A 13,605-nucleotide genomic window follows, 5' to 3' on the forward strand; every position below is an offset into this window, starting at 1 on the left:
CTCTAATTACAGATCAATCTCAGTTTGAGCTCAGAAACACAGAAACACTCTCTCTGAATCATCTCTCACTGAATACTGGGTTTCTGCAGAGATCTTTTTAATTAAATGTACAGTTATATTTACGCATTTATCCAAAGAGACTTCGTCAAACAAAAACAATTCATCAAAGAACCAGCAATTTTCATAATGTACAATGCCAAAGTTTATTTGACAACTAGATTAGGAAGCAAGCTAGAGACGAGGAGAAATTTTCTTGCTTTAAAAAATATTTTGTATTCCCAAAAATACTTATGAATATTCATTGTTCAAATTCTTCAAAAGTCAATAACGTTTAAAGATTTTTTTAAGATCTGCACAAATAAAATTAGCATATGTCCTATACAAACCTATACAATCTCAAAATAAATCATGTATTGCAGATTCTGTTACTTAATTAAAAATTCTACTGCGTCCCAATTCACCTACTTATACTATGCCGTAAAAGTACGTAGTTTTTTTTTTCTAAGAAAAATTAAATACTTTTGTGTAGCAGAAGAGTAGACAAGCTTTGGGACACACTACTTTGTCATAATTGCGTCTTTAACGCACTTAGTTAAGTGCATCCTGTCAGCGTTTAAACTGGCCTGTCAATCATCTTGTGACAGTTAAAATCCTCCACATTCAGCTTAACGTATCTTTATAAAAGTTCACAATGCTGTTGCAGATGAAATATAATGTGGATAACATTCAATAAACATATTTTCGTCAGGTTAGATACTGATTATTAATCACTCAAACACCTTTATCTAAACCTCTCTACCTAACCGTCAGTCCATCCACCATGTTTGTAGTTTAACACGTTTTATTCATGTTTGTAGTTCTAATCGAATCCTCGTCTAACGTGCAGTGGGTTGTGGGTAATATTAGCATGGATCTACACTTTGTATTCTAACCAGATAATGTAGGTATCTTTGGAATACGATTTGGGACACACTAATTCTAATTTTGAATAATATTTAGACGGATCATATGCAAATTGGGACGCAGCAAATTCTAGACATGTTTTATTCAATATTTGCATGTGCAGTGAAGTTGGTTTGTATACTAAAATACTAATACATACAAATTAGAGGTTGACGAATAGATTTAGATTTTGTGCATTATATGGGACTTTTCATTATAAACAAGCCCGAAATACACCAGGACTCTTATTTTGAAATGTCTATGCATTAAAGATGAGGGAGAGAAAATATGCTTCTTACAGCCATATACAACATATTACAATATAAACACTATAAATGTAAACATGATCATAATTCATCAACAACAAATAAATCACTCGTTTGGCATAAATGTGTGGTATTTACTGAGCTGCTGAAACCGCAAACCTATATACAGCATTTTTACATAGCATTGAAATATAGTATAATCACATTAGGCCATATAGCATTTCCTGTTTTTCCATCCCCAAATTTATTATGCCATTTAAGATGTTTAAATTCATATGTATTTTACAACCTTAAATCTGATCAAACCGAATGAGTTTTTAAGAAGCTGCAGAGACCCTGTGACTGTATTTACATGCACTGGTTTCTATCAGTCCAAATCAGACGGCAGATTCAGAACGGATCAGATCCGTTTACATCTGATCACATACATTACAAACTAAACCTCTGAGCATTTGATGAGAAGCTCGAGTCCTGTCAGTGAAGAGACACTGTGAGAATGAGAGCTTCATTTAGAGTCACATCACCTGATTCTGTGTGTGTGTCTGAGAAACAGAGGAGAGAATCTGTTAGACCAACTAATTAACACCCGACTCGACTGTCAAACAGTAACGAGAGAGAGAGAGGAAGTGCAGATTTTATTAAGCTCACAAAGGAGGAAAGACAGAAAGCACTTTCCATGAATATGGAACAACTATGACTTAAAGTCATCATGAAATCAAAATTGACATTTTTTATGGAATATTGCAGTGTTTATCAGAAATGATTTATCGGTGCACATCATTGTTTTAAATTCATGTGCTTCATAATCTTGAATCAGAATAACTTCCCCTCCCTCTTGCAGCATCTCTTCTCTTCTCTGATGATGAGGGCGGGGCAACCTGTCACTCACATGATATCCACCAATAGCAAACCACAACCATCCAATCAATTCCCCATGGACAAAATCAAGCCTCGCTCTACATTTGTTCTTGTTTGCGAATCACTTTACTCTGATAGACGTCACAATAGGGAAGAAAAGACTAGCGCAACTTCTGTTTCTGAACAACATCATGATGGAAAACAGATAAACGTGACAAAACGACACTGTGTTCATGTTATACTATTATCAGTTCACTCATTCCCTGGGAATCGAACCCATGACCTTCGTGTTGTTGCATGAATAATTTCTGCTTTTAAACACATAAAATGTCTGTTTGAATGTGCAGAAGATAAAACAGCTCATAAAATCTTTAGTTACAGCCGTGAGGATGATGAAGGGATGAAGATGTCTTACCTTTGCCATCTGTGCCTGCACACCGGTGGCCTTCAGAGACAAAACAGCCTTCTGTGCCGCTGCCGGACAGTCGAAGTCCACAAAACCATAACCTACAGACACGGCAGAACATTAATATAATGTCACATGACCAGCATTATCAAGACGTACACAGGAAGAGACCGTCTGACTGACATGTAAAGTAACCAATCACAGTTCACTCAGGTGAATCTGATTCTGATCAGTCATGAAAACATTCTAATAAAAAAATGTCTTAACTGATATTTTCTTCTAGTTAAGAATATTTTATATTCCCAAAAATACTTCTTAAGAGTGTTTGTATATTTTTTCTTAAGATTGTTCAAGAGTTCAAATTCTTGAAAATCTCTTAAATCATCTAAACAGCTTCTTAAATTTAGGCAACTTGTCATATATCCACAAAGGTAAGATGTTTAATTAGTTTATTGGGTTGTTTCAAGTTAATTGTTGTGATCATTACACCTTGACACTAGCTACATATTATACATATCATGGTAAAACTTTACAATGTCTAATTAGTTAACATTAGTAAATGCATTAACTAACAATGAGCAATATATATTTACATCATTTATTAACCTGTCAATGTTAGTTAATAAAAATGTCCATTTTTATACAATCAAGATAATTCTAAAAATCTTAAGAAGTTTATTCAGATAAAAAAATCTTAAGTTCTCAAACATTTTTAAGAACATCCTATTTTTTTCTTAAAAAGAAAATTACATCCTAAGAAAAAAATTTTTTGGATATTTGAACATTTCTCGCTTTCTTATGGATATTTACGCATATGGCCGCTCTCATATGTACTGAATGCTGCCGAAAATTGTCATAATTATAGTGTAAAATTAAAAATGAGGTCCCTATTTGACTCATTTTTGTAGAGTTGTTACTGAACAGCAAAAAAAATCACATTAAGCATAATCAATCATGACCAATCACTGCTTACATTATTGCTAGCTAGTGTGATGTGTTGATTTTTGATGCTCAATTACAACAATTAATTTAAAATAACCCAATAAATTCATTAAAAAAGTTACCTTTGGGGGATTTAAGACAAGTTGGAAGTTATCCTACCTTTAAGAAGGTTTTTAAGAAGATTTTTTTCAAGAATTTCATTCTTAAGAAGTATTTTTGAAAAAACTTTGTTCTTAAATTTCTAAATGGCAGTTATGAAGAACTTTATGCTTAAGAATGTTTCCTGAATCCGTCCCTGATCCTCGAGCGCATCATGTCTAAAAGAAGCAGTCAAACTTTGTGAAACTGCGTTCAGGAAAACCAAGACTAACTAAACGCGCTTTTCATTATCTGATCACCTTTTACCAAGCAGCATTCGAGAAACACCTGAAGACCCTCGGGAATCATCTCGTATTAAACTCCTTCATACACTCGTCTCCTTGGCAACAACCCTTCGTTTTCTGCTCCCACTTCACTTTCCTCCTTTGCGTTCCCCATTTTTCCTGACCTCATCCATCAGCGAGCCGAGAGGAAACCCGCAAACCTGATTAATGAGTTATGAGATATTTATGAGCGATCGCTCTTCCCCACAATCCCTCACTGGTCCTTTATTTTCCGTCACACCTTCATTCTCGGGGCTGTATCAGCAGATAAGGGTCACACTGGTGTTAATTAAAATTTCATGGCAGATTAAATGTGTACACACACACACACACACACACGGTCTTTGGATTAAAGCCGTCAGCAGCAGCCCGTTATCCAGGAGAGATGAAGGTTTAATTAGAGAGGAAGTAGGTTATAAGACCCTCTTCACACATCAAATCCTCAAATCCTTCCTCATGGACACACTGAGGAAAAAAATCATATGAGCGGAAAGTTTTAAGAGTTATAGAAGGGCTAGTTAACCCTAAAAAGAGTACTGTATCATATTTGATACGCGAAGGACTGTAAATAAACAAAAAGTTGCTGTCAAACACAATCTCCTCCAGTCCTTCTGTCTCTGATTGATAGTTTAGACTCAAGTAAAAGTCTTTTAGTATATTTGTATTCAGCTCGTGCTTCTCGTGTCTTTCTGCTGTCAAATCTGTGCTGATTTTATCAAGTAAGTATAAGAATAACTTTGATATTGTTAGTAACATTTCAACTGGACTGAAGCAGAAGTTGATATATTCAGGTATAATAAACCAGTAAACAGTATAAAATGGGTGTCGGGACGTGTTCAAACAAGAGCACAACATCATAAAAACTCAAAATTCATGCTGTGAGATGCTGAATAAACAACTAAAACATCCCTTTAATAGTGTAACTGACCGATGAACAACTAATAGACATCTACAACTACACAAACCATCATAATCCTCCTCACACATAACAGAGACCTACAGATGCAGTTCTGAAAGAGACTAATGAGACTATAATGAGATTTAGGCAATAAACTTTCCCTTATGTATATGCAATACTTCGATCAAATTGATGCAGAATAATAAAAACTGCATGTAAACGGGAGTGAAGAGGTTTGTTGTGTCATGCAAACTTTACTGCAAAAGACAGTACATTCACATGTGATCTATGCGTGTCATGTAAACATCTTACTCTGATTATCGGACATAATCACATTATTGGTGCTCAAAAACCAATTAAAGCTAAATCAACCAGAAATCATCTAGATAAACTAGTCCACCTCACTGATCGAGTAGTTGACCATCCCTAGAGCGACTACCACATAATCCATTTAACATTATATAATAAAAATATAAAAACAGTCGTGTACCTTTGCACTGGTTTGTGTTCTTGTCCAGGATGGCCTTAGTAGACACGATTTTCCCATATCTGTTAGGATAGAAATGGCCAACATTATCAGACATTGATAAAACATCAATCCAAAAATATTGTGAGTATTTTTATAGTTTACACATACACATTTGAGATTAGGGTTTGTTTGTGTAGCTGCAGTTCTCACAGGCGTCTCGTTTTCACGTTTTATTTGCACATTCATCCAAAACTTTTATGCATTTAGCAGAAACTTTGAGCAACTTACGATAACACCATTTTATTTCTCCCTTGAAATCATTTATAAAGTTAATAAAGCTTTTTTCACCCAAAAGAGTCAGAAGTTAGTTATTTGTGATCATTTCTACAACTACAGTGGCTGTTTTTGCAGCTGTACCTTGTAATCACAATCCTGTTTGAGTCTGAATCTCTTTCACATGCACACTAAATGTTGTGTATTGTAAATACGGCTGTATAGTTTGTGCAGTTCAGTCAGAATGTGAGTGTGAACTTGTGAACTCAGGGTGTGTGTGTATAAATAAACTCAACAGTGTCAGTGTGTCTCAGTCTGTCATCTTTTCTCCAGCAGGGATAATTGTGCCGTTTCCCACAGCACTGGAAACACTATTAACAGCACAATGTGTGTGTGTGTGTGTGTGTGTGTGTGTGTGTGTGTGTGTGTGTGTGTGTGTGTGTGTGTGTGTGTGTGTGTGTGAACTTTAAAAAACTGCTCAATCTTAACCTTTTACAGTTTTAAAGTAGGAATGAAATCCAAACTGACCCTATTATTTTCTTTATGTATGGTACTGGCCTTATTGTGAATGATTTATATGTTTATATATATATATATATTTATATATATATATATATACATTTTTTGACATCATATTTTTTAATCTAAATGTCTTGCTATTGTTGTCCTCTATTTCATTATCCAGTCAACAACCAACAGGGTTAATAGCATTAACTAAAAAACATTTTCAAACATTTTCTTAATTGAAATAAAGATGAAATAATATAAAATATAAACATTAGATATAGATAGAAATATGTTTAAGTTGAAGCACTAAAACTAATAAAAACTAAAACTGATAGCAAAAAATATATATATTTTTAAAAATTATGTTTAAAATATATAAATATAAACTATATAAAATATATGCATTTTAAATTGATTTTAAAATGATTTTTAAATAAAATAAAATGAAAATTGAAAAGTCTGATAAAATCAAGTCCTGTCCTAGACTGAAAAAAGGACACTAAAAAAATGTAACACATTGAATTAAATGTGAATTGTTGAAGACTGAAATAGTATTTTCTTGTAAAACATGCACTAATAATCTTATTAAAACAGTTTTTACAGGTAATACTTTAGTTTAGGGTCCAATTCTCGCTATTAACTAGTTGCTTATTAGTATGCATATTACTAGGATATTGGCTGTTTATTAGTACTTATAAAGCACATATTAATGCCTTATTCTGCATGAACATATTCTACATCTTACCAGATACTGAAACTTAACAACTACCTTACTAACTATTAATAAGCAGTCAAAGGTTGTAGTTAATAGTTAGTTAATACTGAGAATTGGACCCTAATCTAAAGTGTGACCATTTTACAGTCTACATTTCTTTCTCATTTGATAGATGTATGAAAATGCCACTCAGAAAGATGTCACAATATGGTATTAAAGTTGGTTGTTTCATGAAGACTTGTTGTGTGATGAAAGAATATCATGACAGTCTGTCATGAAAACACATAAGAGCAAAAAGATAACCATCAACATCAGGATAAAAGAAAAATATGAACAAATCTAAAGAATCAGGAATGATTAAAGATGTGTTGGAGTGTGAACATGCCTTCAAGCTCCAAACACACAGACTGTCCTCATGAGGGATTGTGTGTGCCATAAGCACATCTCATTACAGACATACTGTTTGTGTCCGCTGGGAAACTGTGTGTGTGTGTGTGTTCTGTGGGGACAGTGAGACAGGTGTTTCAGAGTATCATCACTCTCTGTCTCATTAAAAGTTGAAGAGTTAACTTCACCTACAGAAACATACAGAACTTCCTCTTTCTATGATCCAAAAATACTGAAGAACGACGGCAGACCCTGAAGTAGAAAAGACTTTAGATATACAAAGACATATGCTTTCAATATATCGTGTGTAATTGGTTTGTAAAAGTTGTTTTTATCATTTGAGCTGAGTTTTCGTTGCATTTCCACCATTCTGACCAGCAGAGATCACCAGCGTGTGACCAGCAAGAGCTTCAAAACAGTGAATCATTTTGCAATTGGTTCATTTGATTCAAATTTTCAAAAAGCTTCCATCGCTAGTGTGATGTGCGACCTATGTGTGTGTGTGTGTGTGTGTTCACTCACGGTTGGCAGAGTTTGATGAGGTCCTGGTCTGTCGTTCCAGGTGGAAGTCCTCGTATATACAGGTTGGTTTTGCTGAGCTGCTCCACTGCACTCTGACTACAGCTGCTGCTTCCTGGACTGGGCGGGGCCATCGGATAAGGGGGCGGGGCATATGTCTGTTAGACAGAGAGGAGGCGTGGTTAACCTGAAGGTTCTGAAGAAAAAATATACAGAGCTCCTCCCACAATAATCATCCATATTAACATATTTTCTCCCTTATTTACATATCCAGTTAAGTTCATGGAGCATCTAATAATGAGTATATTAAATCTGTACTGGTGCACAATGATTGTGGGCAATGATATGACAGCCAATATTTTGCATGTTAAATCGTGAATCGTGTTTCTGAATTGGAGAGTAGCAAATCAGACAGATTTGCTTGTTTTTATTGTTACTGTCTATCTTTGAGCATCAGACCAAACCATTAACATACACACGCATCATGGATCCAGGCTGAAATAGACTTCCTAACCCTATTCCCGTGTCTCCCACGATCCCTTGCTCCCTCTCTTGGCTGCCGTCTCTGTCTGTAGGAATGTGTACGTCCCACCCATCCGATTAGCTTTGTTTTAAAGGTCAGGAGTTTTACACAATGAGGCAGTAAGGATCAAACCGCTCACTTTACTCTTTACTCACTGAAACACACAGAGAATAAACACGTGCTGCTGAGAAGACATGAGAAATGTCCTTTTGTGAGGCGTTCGTGTATTTCTCTATACATTCTCGATGTTCCAGCATCAACGTAGGAGTTCAAACTGAGTTAAGATGAGTTAAAATGTATTAAAAAATAAGTTTATATATTATATCGAGTCGTAATCAAGTAATGAAGTCGGTCTCCCTATGCTTTCGAAATACTTGAATATTTGTATATATATATATATATATATATATATATATCGGTCAATGACGTGACGGGTAATTTTTTTGTCCAAAGGCCTTGATAATAATAAAAAACAAAGATATGACATCTAAGGTATGTAAGGTAGTATAACTAGATCTCTTTTATTGAATCCAAAAGATTTTAATTATATTTTTCTACATATAAAGGTATTTTAAAGATTTTGAAGTGTCAAAAGGTCATTCAAAGGCCAATACAGCCATTTCATTTGTGATTAAAATATCTATATTTATAAAATGTAATAAATGTATGTATTTTTTATTCTGGCATGATTTTATAACATCATATATCAACATAGTGCAAAATGGTATAAAAATTATGTGTAGAAGTCATTGCTTTGTTATGAGAAAGAATGTCCGGAAAAATGAATTTCATTGACATCATTCAGAGTAACCAATATAAAGGGGCCATTTTGGATCAAGTCATATCATGTGACAGGATGTGACATCATTCAGACACCTGAAAAGGACCACATGGTCGTGAAGTAAAGTAACTAACTCTCTTTTAACTATTTGAAAAAATTTATGTTTTCACTTGATCATACGCATGTCCCGAAACATCAGGTCATTCGGTACAACCGCTATAAAACATGGAAAATGTTGTAATATTTTAAAAACATCTACTAAATATAAAATGTTTGATTGTCCTTTTGCTAGCTAGCTAGATATCAGCCTGTTAGCATTGTTTGAAAATATCGTCATTCAGTATAACCAAAAGTGTCAGTCGGTAAAACCAAAATTGTGGTTAAACCGAATTACTTTTTTGGTGACAAATTTTGTCCATCTTGTAAAAAATGACAAAAGCAGTGTTAATTGATTATAAAAACCACATAATCTCATTGTTAACACTTAATAAAACTTCAAAATTAATTATATGTCTATTATGTTTTTTTTTACACTTTTAAAAACCTTATTCATCAATGACCCATATATATATATATATATATATATATACATACTATACATACATATATATACATACTGTATATTGTAATAAACAAAATATTTAGTTTTTATATCTTTTTCCACCGATTATGCTCTGCCCAATGCTTCATGGGAATGTAGTTCTTTCTCTTAGTAAAGCTGTTAAGTTCACAGTCTTCTTTTTTGCTTCAAATCAAAGTTTGTAGTGTTGTAATTCACTTCGTAGCTGGTTGGTTTGGTTCATGGCTTATAATGCTTTATCGAAGACATTTTTAAAATCCCTATGGAAGAAATGAAAGGAAAAAATACTTCCAGAACCACCGGCACTGAAAAAGTGAGCGGGAACTAATGCACTCTAGAGCTAGTTATAATGATTACAGGCAGAGCTGTATCTGCTCCCTAAAGGGAACTGTGTTTTGGGGGGAAAAATGCATGTATAAATTGATTTTCCATTAAAGGACGTCCTCAAACGTCCCCAAGGGGAGGTTTCGTCAGATTTAGATCACTTTGTATACAAAATATAGCTTTATCAATTATGATCAACTCTGAATATGGAGAGGTTTTGATTGAATCTATAAACGTTGACATTCATTTGAGCCCTGAGCTCATCACAAACACATTGAAAGCTGAAATAGCCATTAAAAGTGCACACACACACACACACACGTGCGCACGCTCACAGGAGATTGAATTGGTTCTCTGCATCTTCACTGCAGAGGTCTGGGTCACTTCTCAATCTGTGCAGGTCAAGGCAACACTGGCAATCACACACACACACCAAATACAAGCTCTATATCATCATTGACTGCCTCTGGACTACAAAAAATGAAGGCTCATTTCAGAAGGAAACAACCATCTCCTCAACACTGTCTATCCGAAATGTTTCTAAAGTCTGATCTGGCGAATGTTTTCTACTGTAATACATTAATTATGCTGATTAGCTTGTGTGCATGTGTAACTCATCATCAAGCATGTCCTGCTCTTTCTTCTCATTCATCCATGTTTCTTTGCTGCTCTATCGTGTTGCACGTATATATTTACATACATATAAACTATAGAAAAACCTCTATCGATTGACATCATCATATCGCCCAGCCTGACATGCTTTGAAACCCCTGATATAAAACACACACACAGCTGTGGTTGTGATTACCATGATAACCAGCCAGATAACCACAGGTAAACAAGCAGATGTGACCATTTACCCTTCAGGAGAGAGAGGGTGACATCACACTGGAACAGATTTAATGAAAAACTTTTATATAGAGAAACAAAGTGAATGTCTGAATGAAACAGATCTGCACATCTAACGCTCAACGCAGACGAGCGTGATCTCACACCTGCACATCTGCTGGCCGTTTATAGGTCGTGTTTAACAGCACACAGATGTGCAGTATTTCATATGTGTATCATTAAAATCTTCAGGAATGGAAACAAATTAAACACACACACACACACACACACACACACACCCTCCAGACACAGAGATATTCAGAGCATGAAGATGCATGCAGAGTGTATGTGTGTATGTGTGTGTAAGTGTGTGTGTGTGATGCTCTAGTGATCTTGACACTGTGTCTCGCTGTACAAGAATTATGAGTGTGTGTGTGTGTGTGTGTGTGTGTGTGTGAGTGTGTTTGTGTGTGTGTGTGATGCCATATGCCACCGGCACAGATGTATAACACTGTAAATCACGGTGAAGACCACACACACACACACACACACACACACACTACAACAACTATAAAATAAAAAATTATCTGAATTAATAAACTGCCATAAAAATCAGGAGAAGCCACAAGCATTAAAGTCAACATGAAACAATATTTAACGTCAGTAAACAGCATTAAATTACTGTCAAGTATTGGCAGGATAAACAGATGCTTAACTAGAAGGTTAACATGAACCAGCAACTCACAATTTAGATGAAAGCTTGTAAAAGACAAACATTATTTTCTTTGACTCGTGAATTTGAATGTTTACCAGGACCGGGATCATTTTCATTTAGAATTTTAAAAGATATTTTTACTCCCAGATAAAACATTTTAGAGCTTGGCATAACTAGAAACAAATCATAAAATGGATAAAAATGCCCGGAGAATTAAACGATTTTATTAAATTACATGGATTTTCCACTCTAATAAAATAAGGATTTCTATATATCCAGGATTTCCAAGACTGTGAGATTCCTGGTTCTTCAAAGAAAAACAAATATTAGTTGAGGGGGTGAATTAAAATAAGAAATATCTTGAGTTTTATTTGTTTTAGCTTATTTTAATGCTTGTTTTTTCTGGACACTACAGGTGAACAGGGTAAAACAATTTTAACTAATTGATATTCACCAGTTGATTAATCACAATTATTTTATATTACAAGTTTTCTGTTGTTTAAATATGCAAATGAGTTATCTAATTAAATATGCACTAATTTGCATACATTTCCAGAACAATAATCTGAACACTGGATAAAGACAGGTTCAAAAAAAAAAAATGTATCACTGCATAAACCAGAAATTATTGTCAAGAGACATAAAAAAATACATTTTAACCATGTTTTTAGGATTAAAATTTTATATAAATTAGGTGAATTATATATGAACAAACCTTCAGAATATAGATAGGAATAAAACTGTAAAGTTTGGTAATGTAAATCTGCTGAAGAGGAGATTTCTGACTCAAACTCACCGCCTTACAATAGATATGGATTGTAATTGAAATCTACAGACACAAATAGATAAAGTGCATTAAAATAAACACTTAAATATCCAGTTCAGTCATGAAACTCTAGAGGGCGCAGGCTGATGGTCCTTTACATGCAATCTGCAAGCAATCACATCATCACCACATCATACCCAAGCTGATTGGTTCACAGCCAATGAGATTGCTTGCTCAACATTTAAATAGTCTGGATCAGTGTTTGCTGTAAGCTGGTTCCTCTGAACCCCTCCACCTCCCCAGCTCCACCTGTCTAGATCTGCTACGGGATTCATATATGTCTATTCAGCAGATCTTACATGCTCACAGCAGAGTTTCTGTGTATCTGTTAGCAGTAGCAAGACTAAATACATTAACATTGCTATATTCATTAACATGCTAAAACTATTTTGAGAGTTGTCATGGTGGATGTTTTCTTTCCACTAGTCTGAAAGAAGTCAAGCTATGGAAGCAAAATAGTCTAAACTGACCAGTGCATGAAAACACAAGGGTTTTGCCTGCAGCGTCTGGCCTCAAGTCATCTTAAGATACTGCTGGAGCGGCTAAAAACATCCTGAAACCAGTCCTGAGAACATACAGATGCACAATCACTGTGAAAGAAGGATATCTAGCTAATGAAAGACATAAGAGAGAAGCAAAACCAGAAATATGAGTATTATTGAAATGTCTATGACTTTAGATCTAAAAATTCCCTGATATTTCCATGATCATGGGAACTTGATCCTCATACACACAGAATTACAACAACACAACACAGCTGGAAACCTAAACAGACAAACCCAAACCCTAACACTAAAGAAAACTACAACAAATGACTTTCACCTTTGAGAAACGTCCCCAAAGGGAGGTTATGTCAGATTTAATTCACTTCTGGAGACAAATCTGTCCTCAAACTATAACTAATTAAAAACACACACCACTGTTGCCTTTGCCTTGCTCAGTTGGGGTTTAAAAGACAATTAATATTCAGTAATATTATTTTACTACACTGACACTATCAGATGAGAACAGATGAACTGAACTGAGGTGAATAAAGACACTATTGTCTTCTGAAGAGCTGCTTTACAGCTGAAATTGAAGTTTAATTGTGCAACATTGACACTGTTACACAGGGAACGTTCTGGCAAGGTTCTCTCAAAGTTACGAACAAACGTTCTTCCAGTAACATTAATAGAATGTTCGTTCAAAGTTATCTGGAATGTTCTCAAAACATCAGCACAGAAATGGAATGTTTTTTCCTGAAACATTTTAGTTGGACGTTTTTTAAATGTTACTAGTTACTTTTGAATGTTCTCTGAGTATTCTGAAACATTCCTATAGTTAATTACCAAAATGATAAAATGGAATGTTCCTTTAACGTTTGTATAACCAAGAAAAAAAAAAAAATGAACGTTAACAAAACGTTCTTAGAACATATTTTTGTG

At 34.7% G+C, this 13,605-nt stretch overlaps 1 protein-coding gene across 5 annotated transcripts in view; it reads right to left on the reverse strand.

Moving 5' to 3' along the window:
- LOC127501519 (RNA-binding motif, single-stranded-interacting protein 3-like) overlaps positions 1-13,605 on the reverse strand; it is a 33,153-nt gene that overhangs the window by 16,172 nt on the left and 3,376 nt on the right. For all 5 annotated transcript variants that reach the window (XM_051873527.1, XM_051873525.1, XM_051873523.1 and 2 more), the window contains 3 exons: positions 7,608-7,762; positions 5,225-5,283; positions 2,482-2,573 (listed from right to left, as the gene is read on the reverse strand). In XM_051873527.1, the coding sequence (XP_051729487.1) occupies positions 2,482-2,573; positions 5,225-5,283; positions 7,608-7,762 (306 nt within the window). The remainder of the gene's footprint in view (positions 1-2,481; positions 2,574-5,224; positions 5,284-7,607; positions 7,763-13,605) is intronic.

This window comes from Ctenopharyngodon idella, chromosome 19, assembly GCF_019924925.1.
Source record: "Ctenopharyngodon idella isolate HZGC_01 chromosome 19, HZGC01, whole genome shotgun sequence".
In the NCBI taxonomy this organism is placed as follows: domain Eukaryota; kingdom Metazoa; phylum Chordata; class Actinopteri; order Cypriniformes; family Xenocyprididae; genus Ctenopharyngodon; species Ctenopharyngodon idella.